The sequence below is a fragment of the Alosa pseudoharengus genome, unplaced genomic scaffold (assembly GCF_046254945.1).
Source record: "Alosa pseudoharengus isolate Yale_2024_CS ecotype anadromous, Long Island Sound unplaced genomic scaffold, YU_APseudo_1.1 YU_APseudo_1.1_scf_2, whole genome shotgun sequence".
NCBI lineage: Eukaryota > Metazoa > Chordata > Actinopteri > Clupeiformes > Clupeidae > Alosa > Alosa pseudoharengus.
In genome coordinates, this window is record NW_027468663.1 from 34,556,130 (window position 1) to 34,570,606 (window position 14,477).

Below are 14,477 nucleotides of genomic sequence, written 5' to 3' on the forward strand. Positions count from 1 at the left end.
AGCCTACCAAGAAGGCTCATAAATGTAGGCCTAGTCATAAGACTATGGACCATTTACCAGCCCTAAAATGGCCTGTGCAGGACTCAGAGCTGCAATTCTGAATGGCATATGAAAGGACAAAAAAATAAAATAAAATTTAAAAAAGTACCAAAGTGCAAGAAACAGACACTGAACATTGTATCAAATGGAATTTCTGTTTAATTAATGTGCACTGTGCTGTAAATATAGGAGCATATTAATCATAGGACCTATTAAGGGCACACTGGGATTGTACAGGTAGGCCCACATTCTACTGCTGGATGGCACCTTCCACAGCATGGCCCATATTAGCAAGTGCTGCATGACAGCGGAAGTGCAGCCTTGATTCCATTGAGTAATCCTTGTAGTTCAGCCTGCAATATAATAGATGTGGGAGTCATTTTATGTATATATATATATATATATATACATGCCATGTCAAAATATCTACATTAGCTGTATATGCTTGGTCTGGGTCGTCTCATGTAGACAACCATTGGGGAATTAACTAACTCAAATCACTTTTTTGAATAAAACATTAATTTGTCAAAAGAAACACTCACTTGGCATTTTCAATGTATGTCATGGCTTTCTTAGTGTCTCCTTGCTGGTTGTAGAGGAGGCCCAATTCATACATGGTGAATGGCACTAGATAGTCATCATATTTAATATTCTTCTCACTGTGGGGTTAGAATATAGAGTACTCAAGGTCAACTTCAACTTCAAAGTATTTCTAGTGCTGACTCTTGATGAAATGAAAATGAAAATATTGGACACCAAGTAAGTGATTTTTCATGGCATCTTGTGTGCTTATTTCTGCCCTCACTTTGAGATGATGTGAGTGAAACAGCTCTCGGCCTCAGGCAGGCGGCCAAGATGCCGCAGACACAGGCCCTTCAGCATCTGCACCACACACTGGTCATCAGCAAGGTACTCTGATGGCTCTGATGGAGAGGGGTAAACCACAGAGAACACCTCATTTGTTAGTCAGTTGAGTCAACTGGTATGTGTTCATGAGATGCATCACGCCAGTGTCAACACCACAAGGGAGCGTCATCAACTCACTTGGGTCACTGGTCAGTTGCTCCTCTGCTTTCTTTATGGTGCTGAGGATGCTCTCTGTTAGTTCAGGCCTCTTGCCCACAATAGTAAAGCCATTCCACACGTACATCATTTCCTGAATAAGACAGAGGATAGGGTTGTACACAGATTTGTATTCCCATATTCATGCTGTTGTAAAAAGTGGTGGAGTGCATCAGGTGGATAGACTGTCCTAACCAGAGCGGGGATGACCAATTTAGTTGGCTTAGGATCTCTGTAGCGTATTGCTTTCCGTGCTGCAAACTTCTCAGTAGGGACAGACTTCCCGGCAAATTTCAGTCTCAGGCTGTCCACTTGTCTAAAGAATAAGAACAAAGAGAAATAGTAGTAATTAATATGCACTCTAAACAAACGCCAAAGGATAATGAAAACAACTTAGTCAGACTGTCGAACTGTTCTTTTTAAAAATGTGTCTGGCAAAGTGCTTGCAAACCAACTTCTCTCCCCTATATACATAGGAATGAAAATCTCAACATTCAGTTCAGATATTTTTGTCGAGATGCATTATTCTTCTCAGACTGAACAAGAAGAGTGCAATTCCACCTCCCCAACGGTCCTTCCTGCTGCTCACCTGAACAGGTCCTCAACCTTCTCTCCAGTTTTACTCACTTCCTCCTGTGGCATCATGCTCAGAATGGAGGCTTTCTGAAACACGTAGATGGCCTGAAGACCACACATATGAATATGAAGTGAAATGCTAAGATGACTGGAATGGATCACATTGTTCAGAACAGAAAAATACACATAAATAGAAACATGGGGGTGATAGGTTGTATAATTGTTGAAGAGGAAGAATGGTGACAGCAAACAGGATTTAAGTTCACAGCTACACCCTGTACCTGGGACCACTTGCTCTCTTTACAGAGTAAGTCTGCATAGCGATAGGCCTCCAACCAGTTCTGTTGGTATGAATAGGACCACATCAGCTCCCAGTAACACAAGTGGTGGACTTGGTGCCATTCCTGTTGGGCAGCAATGCACTCCAGAAGCTTCTGCTGGGCCTGCGATACAGAAGCATACAGAAAATAAGCATTTGTGTTTATCATAAGCATGTTGTTGTTTATCAATTGCATTTCATACAGGAAACTAAAATAAAATTCCCTGTGCCTCATGTAATGCAGACTAGCAAGAGCACTCACCAATTCAAAGTTTCCTTTTAGCACTGCAATTCTGGCAGTGTAGAAAAGCATGAGCGCACCCTAATGGAGGAAACAAAACTACACATATTAGCATTTAGGGATGTTTGGACCTCTTGTTGTAGAAAGAAATGTAGGAAAATTGCTTACATTGGGAAACTTTTCAACATATGGCACCAGCAGGGTTTCAGCCTCAGCAAGATTACACTCACCAGTCCCTAGAAAAACAATACCAGTATTGTTTTTTTTCCAGAACAACCTCTGTATTACATAATCTAACCACTGGAGGGAGTAACCACATACACTTCAATGCTCCAAGATCCATAAGCCAAACATCTCATGCATACATGGCCTTGCATGCCAGTGTATGCGAGATTGGAAGTACATTTGATACACTTTTGAACTATATTACAAAATAATTCAAAAGCACCCCCCCCCCCTTTTTAAAAACAAATATATATATATATATATATATATATATATATATATATATATAACACATGCAGCCCATGCAGTTCACAAAATAGGCCTATAATATAGTTAATAGACTGGTATTCTTTTTGCTATTTCTTTTTTATCATTTATTGGTCAACAAAGCACGCCACAGAGACAAGCTCACTGAGGAACACTTCAGATCGGTCCTTTGAATTGCCACTAAAATTAAACTAAACGTTTATACACTGGCAAAAAATGGTGTCCAACAGCACTATTCCCATGAAAATTGAATAATGCACCTAATGGTGAGTTTTTTTTTCTTTTACTTTCTAAGAAATAGAATTTAATCATATAATTTAGGCCTATGTTTTTGCCTCATCTACTAGTGGGCCAGCCTGTCTGTCAATTTTTAAAACCCAATATGGCCTTCGAGCCAAAAAGTTTGCACACCCCTGGTCTAACTCCACAATTAAGTACCACAGTCTTTCCACATATTTTCAGGAATAGTTCTCTAACCTGTACGATTCTGGCTTACAGGACTTGAAGGGTGCAGATCATCACATGCACCACATAGGCTATCAATTAGTTGAGACAGAGAAACATTTTACTAGGTAGGCCTGTCAATTAGAGGTCAGTAACAATCAGTTTCTGAACACACCCGCTGCCAAACATCAAAACCTCTAAGCTATGTCGCCTACCTCATGGAAATGTGCAACTAACAGGGAGGCTACACCAGGCACGTAACTGAAGCGTTCCGCTTGCGTTGCGTTATAGCTACAGCAGATGTGATAGTACATTTCAAAAAATGTAGACCAGCCTTCTAAAAGTATTTTTACGCTATGTGAACAGAGTGCTTCAGTTGTGGAGCCGGTGTAGCCTCCCTGTAAGGCCTGATGAGACTATGTGCTTTGTTTAAAAAAACATCTTATCTCGAAGACACACACACACACAACACACAACTCACCCAGTATGACTGAGATGTAGGTGTGAAACATGAGAAGAGTGAGCGTGCTAAGGATGGAGCGTAGGGTATTGCTGGCTGCACCTTGGTGTAGCTGAGATAGCCCCACTTCCTGGTGGAGGACAGGATTACACATGTTAACATGACGGAAACATGAACATGAAGGAAGGTTTTTACTTTTTACTGTAAACAGCTATTCATGCAAGTGGAGGTGTTAACTACAATTTAACAGAACATACATGGTAAAGGACATGGTAAATGGGTCACAGCAAATTAAAATGTTATATACATAATTGACTCTACTATACCAATACTCACTCTATCACCAGCAAAGCCCAGGAACTCCAGTAATCTAAGGACTCTGGCAGGAAAAAGGGACAGCATCTGAAAAAAAGAGACTCATAAGCTACACATGTGCGGACAAACACGTACGGACGTTGCACACATATAAAACCATCATCATACCAAGTTAAAAGAGCCTATGCCCATGTTGACTCCACCAGCAAAATTCTTGAAAGTGTTACTTTCTTCATCCAGGTTCTGGGACTGGTTTAACACTTCCTGACATTGTCTGGTAGAGAGAATAAAAAAAACGTGTCACATTCTTGCCATAAAAATGAAATTCTAATGACAAACCAGTACCAGCATTATGCTATGATGCTATGTTTGTTAAGTATTAATATGGGTAGCATTAATGTAGTTCAGATAAATCAGGGTATCAAAGATGAGGTAAAAATGAAAATCACTCACTTGAATATCTGATAGCTCGCTCGAATTTTCACTCCTCCTTTAATGAAGCCAATCAAACTCTCATCCTTAAGGGGTACAAAATGAGCAATTATTTAACATTGCACCGAATCCCTCTGATGTAGTAATAAATCACATAAAAATCAATCAAACATAAATTGAGAGTTTAAGAGACTGCTAAACAGTGCAGGCCTGTGATTAATAGGAGTTTGTAGTGCTGTACCTCTAAAAAGGTTAATGCAGCTCTTTGGAGTAGAACCTCAGCATAGCACAGTTCAGCATGCATCTCTTCTACAGAGTAGAGACATTAGGTTTAGGATGAGAAAAGTACAGAAGAAACAACAGTAGATAATGACCATACAAGTAGTGACGGTGCAAAAGACCTTCGGTCATCTGCTGTGGGACCCGTCCGGAGACCATGTTTGAAATAGCCTCAACAAAAGTCATCTTTCTTCTGAACCTGACATATGAAGGGAATGACAGCAAGCATGACACACTGTGGTGTACACAAACTAAAGGGCTGTTCACACCAGAATGATAACTATAAAGATAACTAGAACTATAACGATAAAAGCATCCACAATGACCAACGATAAGGAAAGTCTCTCCTCGTGTGGATGAATGTGATGGCTAAAATTTAATGGATTCTGATTGGCTGTCAGCTTTTTATCATTCTCAAAATCGCTCTAAAATGATATCGTTCTTCATCCATTATAGTTGATGTGTGGACGTTGTCATTCAATATTTTTTTTTACCGTTATTGTTATAGTTAACATTCTTGGTCCTCGGCCCTTAACAGGAGACATGCAGGCATTGAAGACCTGGGAGTACCTTTGGCATGTGACAAGGGCGTCCTGAAGTGCTGCAACAGCCGTCTCCATATCCTTTGGTTCAAAGGTCATCCCAGCCTGCATAGCCAGGATGCTGCTATATCCCATTGCATGATACATGCTGTCATTCCTCCTGCAAGGGGGAACACCATACATTATAGCAAGTACTAGGCATGCTATTTAGCATTGTTTTTTTTTTAGATTATGCTTACATGGTGACTGAATTGGGTTGGAGAATTGAGTAAGTATAAGAATCATGCTCTACTTGTATGGTGTCCACATACCATGGTTTGAGAATATCAAGCGCCTCTAAAAACTTGTTGTTCAGAAAGAGATTCAGCGCCAAAAAACTCTCATTTAATGCCACCTCAAGGTCCATCTGGGTTGGCCTATGTAAAAGAGGTTCAAGCATCAGATATGAATCCATACATATTCAACACAACAAAATATGACAGGAACCAACCAAGTCAGATAGCCTCACTCCCCTCCATCGAGGCCAACCAGGGCAGGCAATGCTTGCATAAGGTGCGCAGCATCATCAAAGACTGTTCTCACTCACCCCAACCACAGACTGTTCACTGTTTGCAAACTGCATTTCATTGTCTCTGTACTTGTACTCTGCACAATGACAATAAAGTTGCATCTAATTTATTTTGAAAAACATACCTATTTTTACTATACTGCTGATAAAGCAAGCTATTTTTCTTAGGCTGCTATAAATCACATTAATGGAATTGTCATAATATGTACCTTTTGGTCTGTTTGGAGGAATGCCATTCATATTTTAAGTAGTGCCCCCAAAGCAAGCTTTAAATCAGACTTTTAGGTGTATTTCATGGATTTTGAGCTGCTGATCATGCAAACCACCTTAAAAATGATCAGCAATTTCACAACAGCTACAAAGTAGAAATATGACTGCATTTACAATAAGCTCATATGACTGCACTTAAAACTAAGCATTTTAGCTTTATTTTGGATGTACAATTTGTCCCCAAGACAAAACCTGAGCTATATTCACATTTGTTGAGCAATACAGTCAACCTGTGAGCAACTAATAAAAACAAATGCTCAACTTGTTCAACTTGACATTGTCCACATGTCCATGTGCTTCAGCAAAAGACAAAGTCAGGAAAGACTGACATACAGATCATATAGGCCAACGTGATTCATGTTATTTAATCAATCAAAATCAGCAGGTTGCCCCTGTACTGACAGCACAAACAAGATAACTTAGGTGTTCATAGACTTACTTGACGATGCTCGCAAAGGCCTTTTCATCCTGAAAGACAAACAAACCACACATTTCTATGACCTCCATGAAGCTGGTCGCCCATGTCATCCAAACAATGTCATTGCTATTAGTTCGTGGTACGTTTGTGCTGATTTGTTTGCACGTAGCACAAACGAATTATGGTTTGGGTGGCATGGGTGGACCAGCTTCATGGAGGTACATTTACATTTAAAGGTATCCTCCTGATGGCACAACATAGGTTTCATACTTCCTTGATAGGTTAAGCCTACATCAGTTTCCCCACGACCAAGCGTAATATGGGGGAAATTAATAGAAATTGCAAGCTCATTCAAAGTCATTCTCATCTGGTTAATATCATGTGGATATCTGGTAAACCCAAAAACTGTAAGAAAAATATCAGATGTTTGTAGATTTGCTGCTCTACATTCCCGACACCAAAAAAAGAACAAGCATGGCCTGCCTATAGGCCTACCTACTGAAATACAAAATAAACTCACCTTTGTTTCAGAACTTGCAATTTCCACTTGAGCCATTGGCAGCCTACTTTAGCAGCTGCTACACGCTCTCCAACACGATATGCAGACGCTCAAGCCCACTGCCCCTGTCCAATGTTATTTTCAGTGGAAAAATCCTTTTAATGCTTAAAGTGCAGACGTAAAAAATCATTGGCACGCCTTTCACATACCACCGTGTCCAGATTCATGGTCCTAACTTGTATGACACCCTGGGCAAACGCCCACCCACAGATATGCTGCCCTGGGGGGTAGGCTATTCCAGAAAGCAGGTTTACTGGTTTAACTGGGTATATGTTAACCCAGAGTTAGCGGTAAACCTGGGGGGTATTCCAGAAAGCAGGTTTACTGGCTTAACTGGGTAGCCTATGTTAACCCAGAGTTAGCGGTAAACATGGGGTATTCCAGAAAGCAGGTTTACTGCCTTGTATGTTAACCCAGAGTAAACGGTAAACCTGGGATTTCAGTTCCAGAACGCTCATATGTTCAGGCTATGTAAGTAACTATGGTAACATAGGCTCTGAACTAAACCTGGTAGGGGGTAGGCCTAGGTTTTGTTCAGGTTATGTTCAATTATGTTGGGTTATTTCAGTGCATGTTCAACCAGGCCGCTGTTTTTACACTTGTCACACAATGGCGTTTCATTTTGACGAAGGCCCGGTTGACAAAGAAGCACAAAATCATGTAATATTCATCCGTGCAATTCACCGTGAGAGGGCGATAAGACCACGACATCACATGATAGCCTATCCATTCTTTTCCAAAAGAGTTTTTCAAGAGCGCTCGAGTTTTTCAGCTGAATCCTAAATATACAGTAGGCTACTTGAAAATCATTTTCCATCCCATGGTGGATTAGAATAGAATAAAATAAATATTTAATGTAGGCTAGCCTACGTCTTTGGCTCACCAGACAGATGGACAAACAACATCTCAGACACATTGAAGATATAATTAAAACAAGTACAGTACAAAAAAGGGGAAACATATCCTATAGAAAATTAATAAATACGTTTAAATATAGCCGGGTATGCATGTTGTCACTAAGTTTGGCTAATAATGCTGATGGCATTTGGGATAAAATATTTTTTTAATAGGCTACACGCTCTCCGACTGGGAGTTTTTGTAGTGTTGGAGACGCAGAGCATATCGGCAAGCTGTCGGTCGGTCCGTAAAGTTTGCCTTGCGCTAAACCAGTTCCTGCGCAACTTCATTCGTTTTCCTGGACACAAACCCACGAGGATCATTAAAGTTTAGTTTCACCAACTGGCAGGTCAGCATCACTTATTCAATTTTCCAAATGTGCACCGAAATGTGTCCAATAGGCTACCCATGCCTTCCGACATTCACCCTTCCGATGATGGAGCGCAAAAGTTTAACTTGGCCCACAGCTGCAGAACCCGCGTTAAAATAGAAAATTACATTTGGGATTCTCAAAGAATTCTATGGCCCACTCAATCTGTGACAAGATATAGGCTAGTTTAAGAAAGCATCATTCAAAGCAGTCAATACAATAGGCTACGTGATGTCCAGTGAATTATTTAATTGTGCTTTTGACATTAAATACCCAGATAGCAAACATACACTGGGACGGAACTGGGCCACACCTACTACAACGTCCGGCACGGATCTGCATAATGGACCTGATCCGGCGTCCAAACGCACATCGGTCCAAAACTGGTCTGGATCCGTTTGACGGATCTGGTTCCAATAAGGGCTAAGACTGGCCCAGTTCCGTATGATAGGGGAGCGCGGGGCACAAAGTAACACTTTTTGGTTATGGCTAAATAATTCTAAAATCATTTGAGTTTCGCTAGTTATACTTTTTAACAAGCAACATACATATCTCTGTTACACATATGCACTGGAAGTTTGTTTGTAGGAGCTACTGTTCTTTTACAATTCCACCGAGAGTGGCGATAGGTGAAATGTTACAACCTGCCCCATATGCGGGGTTAGTTGTAACACTCATCCCAAAGGCTGTTTTTAATTAAATTAATTCAATAAATGTATCTGAATGTGTATGATAGAATAGGATCTGACTATTTATGATACATAAGTCATGAACTAACAACAGACGTGTGTCGAAAATTGACTTTATTTTCTATACGGAGAAATAACATGAGAAATATGCGCCAATGGAAGCAAATGAGTCTAACCAAGGTCAATCCTGCCAAGAAAAGCCCTCAAACCTGAAAACACGAGGCAAAATGCAAAATATCACAAAAACTAACACTAATACGTGCATATTTTTGTATTGCAACATCATTGTACAGTATGAGTGGCTTAGTTGTAACAGCGCGTTACAACTAACCCCGCTGGGTCACGTTTGTTATAAGATAAGCTAGCTCCTGCTATGAGTTGGCTACATGTTTCAAAACGGTGTTCATTTTTAGCCTACAAGACGGTTATTAAGATGATAGAAGATTGGAGTCAAAGAGCTGCACCCACAACTCAGTAATGGAAAAACAAGTACCACCTAGACATTTAAGTTGATGTCTTCAAAAGGCGTTTTGCTGCAGATCTACGTGGAAACACGTCCATACTGACTGAAAATTTGTGGAACACCGTCTCATAGTAATGTGATTAACTGACCAATAGCATGCCTCGATCAACCCCCTGCAAATAGGGAAAAAGTCCGTGTTACATTTAACCCCGCGTTACTTTGTGCCCCGCGCTCCCCTAGTCTGTGTTACTGACGTGTTCCAGATCTGCTTATCATGTCCGCTTATTGTGTGTGGTACGGACCCGTTTATCAGATATCAGCTGGCTTTATTTGACATGTGAAATGTGATTGGTAATTAATTATCCTGAAAAATCTGTTTGCTACACATTTGCTAACAGGTTCGTTATAGGTTCACCCAGGCTTAAATTCGTAACGTTTTCCCAACAGCTCAACTAATAAACATAAACTAGGCTACAAACACACACAAAAAAACTTTACAAATAAGTGTCTTATTATTTTTTTTATTCAACAACCTGGCTGTAGAAGTGCAATCCCAGACAAAGTTTAAGTTGTGTTAATTCCACTGTTCCCATCGATATTCAGGCTGTCTTCCTCAGTCATCTCCATGGTCAATCTGAAACAACACAAAATAAACATTATAGCTTTATTCCTTTTTGAAAATACATCACAATTACACTCGTTTTTTTTTATCATCAGTGATCCTATAGCGTTATCACTGTTTTTTTTCCAAAATAGGCTAGTTATTGTGATGGCTGTTTTGCTCAAGCTAAGCTTGCTGGAAAATAATAGTAGGCTAAACGTACAGTAAGTTATCAATCGCTCGGCTGCTTGTTGTTGTAATGAATAAACCGAACAGAGATAAAAAGCAGATAGCTTACCTTGAAAAGTTGGGCTCCTAGTCCAACCACAGGCTGGCAAATCATGTCAAAAGGTTGATAATGCGCAAACCAAAGATCCTTGATTAACGTTACTGCTTGGACTTCTGCATGTGTGGCAAGAATATGGGGTTGTCTCAGCACTGTTTGATCTGACAAACAACAATTGACTACTTTTGCCACTGCTAGGTAGGCCTAATAATAAAAATAATGAAACGAGCATATGATCCATATTGAGCCAACTATATATTCTTTTCCAGCCTTACTGTAGAAATGAAGTGGCCATGGGAACTTAGTGCACCCCCATGGTTTCTAAATGTATGCCATTCCAAAATACCTTTTTTTTTTCTTTAGCAGCCAGTTGACAATGAAGTAGAGAAAGGACAGTCAATTTAGCAGAATCAACACCTTAATTAATATCATTACCACCTGGGTCTGCTGTGAAAAAATGGTCCTTCGGCTCATATCCGTATCACAGGTTTGGGCCAAATCAGTGTTTTGTATTTTAAACGCATTTCCTGACTTCCAGTTGAGTTGCAGAAATCGGACCTGGGAGAAATCTGTAAACCGGTGATAAAACAGCATTACTAGCAGAGCTGAAACCTCTATTAGGAGCAGATCTGGCCCACAGCCAGATACCGTCCCAGATAGCAAATCATTTTGGCTTTGTTTTGGTATACATTTGGCCTCTTTGGGCTTGTTTGGCACAGGAAAAGCTCCCTCTAAGTCTTTTGGGCGACCTGTGGCTTAATTATGATTTGCCATAATACATAAAGGGCGCCATGCAATTTTGGCTTAGTTATGGCCTATGTCTGGTTAACCAGCTGAAACGTTGATGAGCGGGACCGCATCGCATGACTTACGGGCACACTTTGGCATCTCTCTGGCTTGCCAAAAGGCTGTGCAAACGCCGGGAATTTTGAACATTCCATGCCCAGAAGAGCCCCCAGTCTCACATCAGTTTGCCGGCAGACAACGTAAGGTAAGTCGCGTTTATTCTCATTTTAAAAAGACATTGTCATTGCTAACATCAAGTTACTCAGAATATTCGTTTATATGTTATAAACGCCAGTCATGCCCTCCACACCGTTACATGTAAATACCTGTATGCGATATAAAATTTCAGTTAGCCGATCATTGGCTACCTTTGTAGCCTATAAAACTGCATTTAACGTGCATGAAGGCATTTTAGATGTGAAGTATGGCAGGCTAAATGTATGTACGTTACCTTCGAAAACATCGAGAAATGCAAACGGGATCTGCTAGCAAGTTGTAGGAAATGAACATAGACAATAGGCTAGTAGACATAAACAGTAGGCTATAAGATATTTAGGGGCAGGACTATAGGCTACCTGATAAACCGTTGGCCCAACTTGCTGCTAACTCCTGGTTGATTGAAGGATCTTGCTTTCTAAGCAGTCCACCAGTGTCTGTAAAGCCACCATACGTTGCAGCGAACTAGGCCTACTTCACAAAATAAGTAGAACTATTGCACTTGCCCATATAACCTAATGTCATTAAGTTTATTCACAAATATTACACAAGCCCATTTTTAAAATATGTAGAACTATTGCACTTGCCCATATAATTTAGTAACCTGATGTCATTATTCTTAAACACAGTCCTACTTCCTACAGGCTACAGATATATATGTACATACACACATACATGCATTTAGGATTATTTAAAACTGCCTTTTAATGCTTAATGTTTTGTTTTTGTTTTTCAGCTCTTCTGCGTGATCTGTTGGTAAACCAACAAATTCTGCTGGACCAGCAGAAGACCATGATCCGCATTCTTCAGGACCTCCACAAATCCATCCAGAGAGGTCAGATGTGCACCACCACCAGGCATACTGCTTATTTTCCCCTGGGGGATGAGGGGGCACTGGAGGTCTTGGAGCGCGACCTCGCAAGCAGGGACCTTCACCAGGAATTGGTGAGCTCCTTTTGATTTCTCTTAGAATGGTATGCTGAGTGATTTATCAAACAATAGTAATTTTATTTTGAGTAAATAATACCACTGGTTCTTTTATAGGTCATCACTCTTGGATTGGCAGGGGGAGTGGATGTGAAGGACAATATCTGGCGCATACTGAAGCAGGCCATTAGGAACAATCTGGCCAAAAAAATGTCATGGCGGGGATTGACCGGGAAAATCCCGTTTGAGAAATTACATCTCAAATCAGTTGTTATGGGTAAGGATTTAAACAGTTCATCACTGTTCACAAATATCCTGTTCTCGTCTCTGACATTTTTTTCCCAAAGGCTCCTGTAGCTATAGGGATATCAGGCTGAAACCATCATTCAACTGTCAGCCAATTCTTAGTAGAATTTAACTGAACTCAAAGCATTTTTGCAATGTGGAAGACAACAGAACCTTCACACCTATCTTCCAGATGATTAGTTTGTTTGACAATGCTTACAGTTCGCATAGTGAAGAAGATTGTAGCATACATTATTGCTGTTTAGAATCTGTTAAATCACTGACACTGAAAACTTGTTTTGTGTATGTTCTCATTTACAGATGCAGTGAGGAGAAATCCATCCTGCTTATCTGCTACAGGAGGCTGTGAAGAGGTGGTTTTACTGGGCTGGGGATAGGGAGGGTGGGAGGAAAAACCGCCAGCTGCCTCCCAACCAGGAGCAACAAGCAGAACAGCTTTAATAAAACATATATCATTTTAAAATATTTTGCTTCATTTAATTTTTTTTGCATAACACACAGAACCTAGTTTAATCATATAACTTAATATGAGCCTAGAATACTAGGACATAGTAGGTTTAAACAAATAAATAAATAAATAGAAACACTTTGGGTCAGTTATGGCATCACTTTGGGTCATTTAAGGCCTCTTTTCGGCAAGGTTTTGGGGTTTTGGCAACTCTTTGGGATATGTCAGGCTACATTTTGGTACTCCAAAATTGGTTTTGGCTGGGTTTTGGCCGCCTTTTGTTTTTCTTTTGGCACGCCTAATTTGGCCCAAATTTGGGCCGTAGGCCTACATCATCCCAAAGCTTTGCCAAAATGGCATGGCAAAATTTTGCTATCTGGGATATGTCTGCTACAGGCGGATCTAAAGGCTTTTATGCGGATCCGGCCCAAAGGAAATTGCTATCTGGGTAGGCTATCCTAAACGTACGCATTTACACGGTCAGTTAGGCTATTCTCTGCCAAGCAAAGTCTCGTTCCTTGGCAGACGCTTAAGTATTGCTCTTTTTTGTTATTACAGTTATCTCCTCCTCGTAAGCCTCGACGATAACTTGCTACTCCGCCTCTGAAAAATACAGTGCTCGTTTCGCCAGTTTCACTCATGGTTTCGACTCTCAATAGATGATGCCTTTATAAGTTCGCCGTGAACGCGCACAACTCTAGGGTTAATTGAACTAACTGGTAACCGGTGTTTTGGAACCGACAGCTCAGGTTTAGTCGCCACAGGTTCAGACAACCCAGAGGTTAAGTTTTATCGCAGTGGCAGTTGCGTCCCCATCCGCCACGGAGTTATATGATTTGACGATAATTTGAAATGTAGGCTATTCATTTATGTATCTATTTGCTAATTCATATAACTTCCAGATTCTACTTCAAATTTACCTTCCATTTTCACGATTTTGTGATGTAGGCCTAGTAACTTGCATACAGCATAGGCTACCAGACAAACCAGTCCACCAAGTAGTCTAGTCGTGATCCCCATAGGCCCAATAGTAAACCCAGAAATGTTGAGTACCCTAAAGTTTTATTGCAGAAATGTCAAATGTGCAAATTCTCATATCGTGTTGTCTCACTTGCAAACACTTGGAACACGTGGGAATGACAACTTCTCCAGCTGCGGAGGCAGAGGCTTTTAAGAAGTAGGCCTAGGCCTATGAATTATTGAATATTCACTGATTTTATGCAATATGTCACGAGTCAACATGAACATGACACACTGGCATTGGCTATTGTTGAAGTCACATCTGCAGTAAATAAGGTAAAACTACCTGCTCGTGTTTACGTGCTAATTGTTTATTACACGGTTAACATCACATTCATTAAGATCCGTATAGGCTACCACCGGACTATCATGGGTTGGGGTGGTTGCGTCAAAGCATCACTTAACCTACACTTCCCAGAAGCACTACTGTGATGACGTAGTGATGATGATTT

The 14,477-nt window shown here is 40.5% G+C and overlaps 1 protein-coding gene across 1 annotated transcript; it reads right to left on the bottom strand.

Annotated features, from left to right (window-relative positions):
- Positions 1–289: 289 nt before the first annotated feature.
- LOC143133478 (tetratricopeptide repeat protein 39B-like) lies at positions 290–5,610 on the bottom strand. The gene is made up of 17 exons (XM_076293240.1): positions 5,513–5,610; positions 5,230–5,361; positions 4,782–4,858; positions 4,622–4,689; positions 4,402–4,466; positions 4,117–4,222; positions 3,970–4,035; positions 3,655–3,763; positions 2,406–2,473; positions 2,259–2,318; positions 1,959–2,120; positions 1,691–1,782; positions 1,297–1,417; positions 1,084–1,195; positions 845–962; positions 582–698; positions 290–392 (listed from the first exon to the last, which is right to left on the bottom strand). The coding sequence occupies exons 1-17, from the start codon at positions 5,605–5,607 to the stop codon at positions 290–292; spliced, it is 1,671 nt and encodes a 556-aa protein (XP_076149355.1). The 5' UTR covers positions 5,608–5,610.
- Positions 5,611–14,477: the final 8,867 nt, after the last annotated feature.

Coding starts and splice junctions, on each gene's coding strand:
- LOC143133478 (XM_076293240.1), bottom strand. CDS start 5,607: ATGGACCTTGAGGTGGCATTAAATGAGAGTTTTTTGGCGCTGAATCTC. Junction 2,121..2,258: donor TAAAAGGAAACTTTGAATTG/GTGAGTGCTCTT, acceptor TCTGTATCGCAG/GCCCAGCAGAAGCTTCTGGA. Junction 699..844: donor TTCACTCACATCATCTCAAA/GTGAGGGCAGAA, acceptor CTAACCCCACAG/TGAGAAGAATATTAAATATG.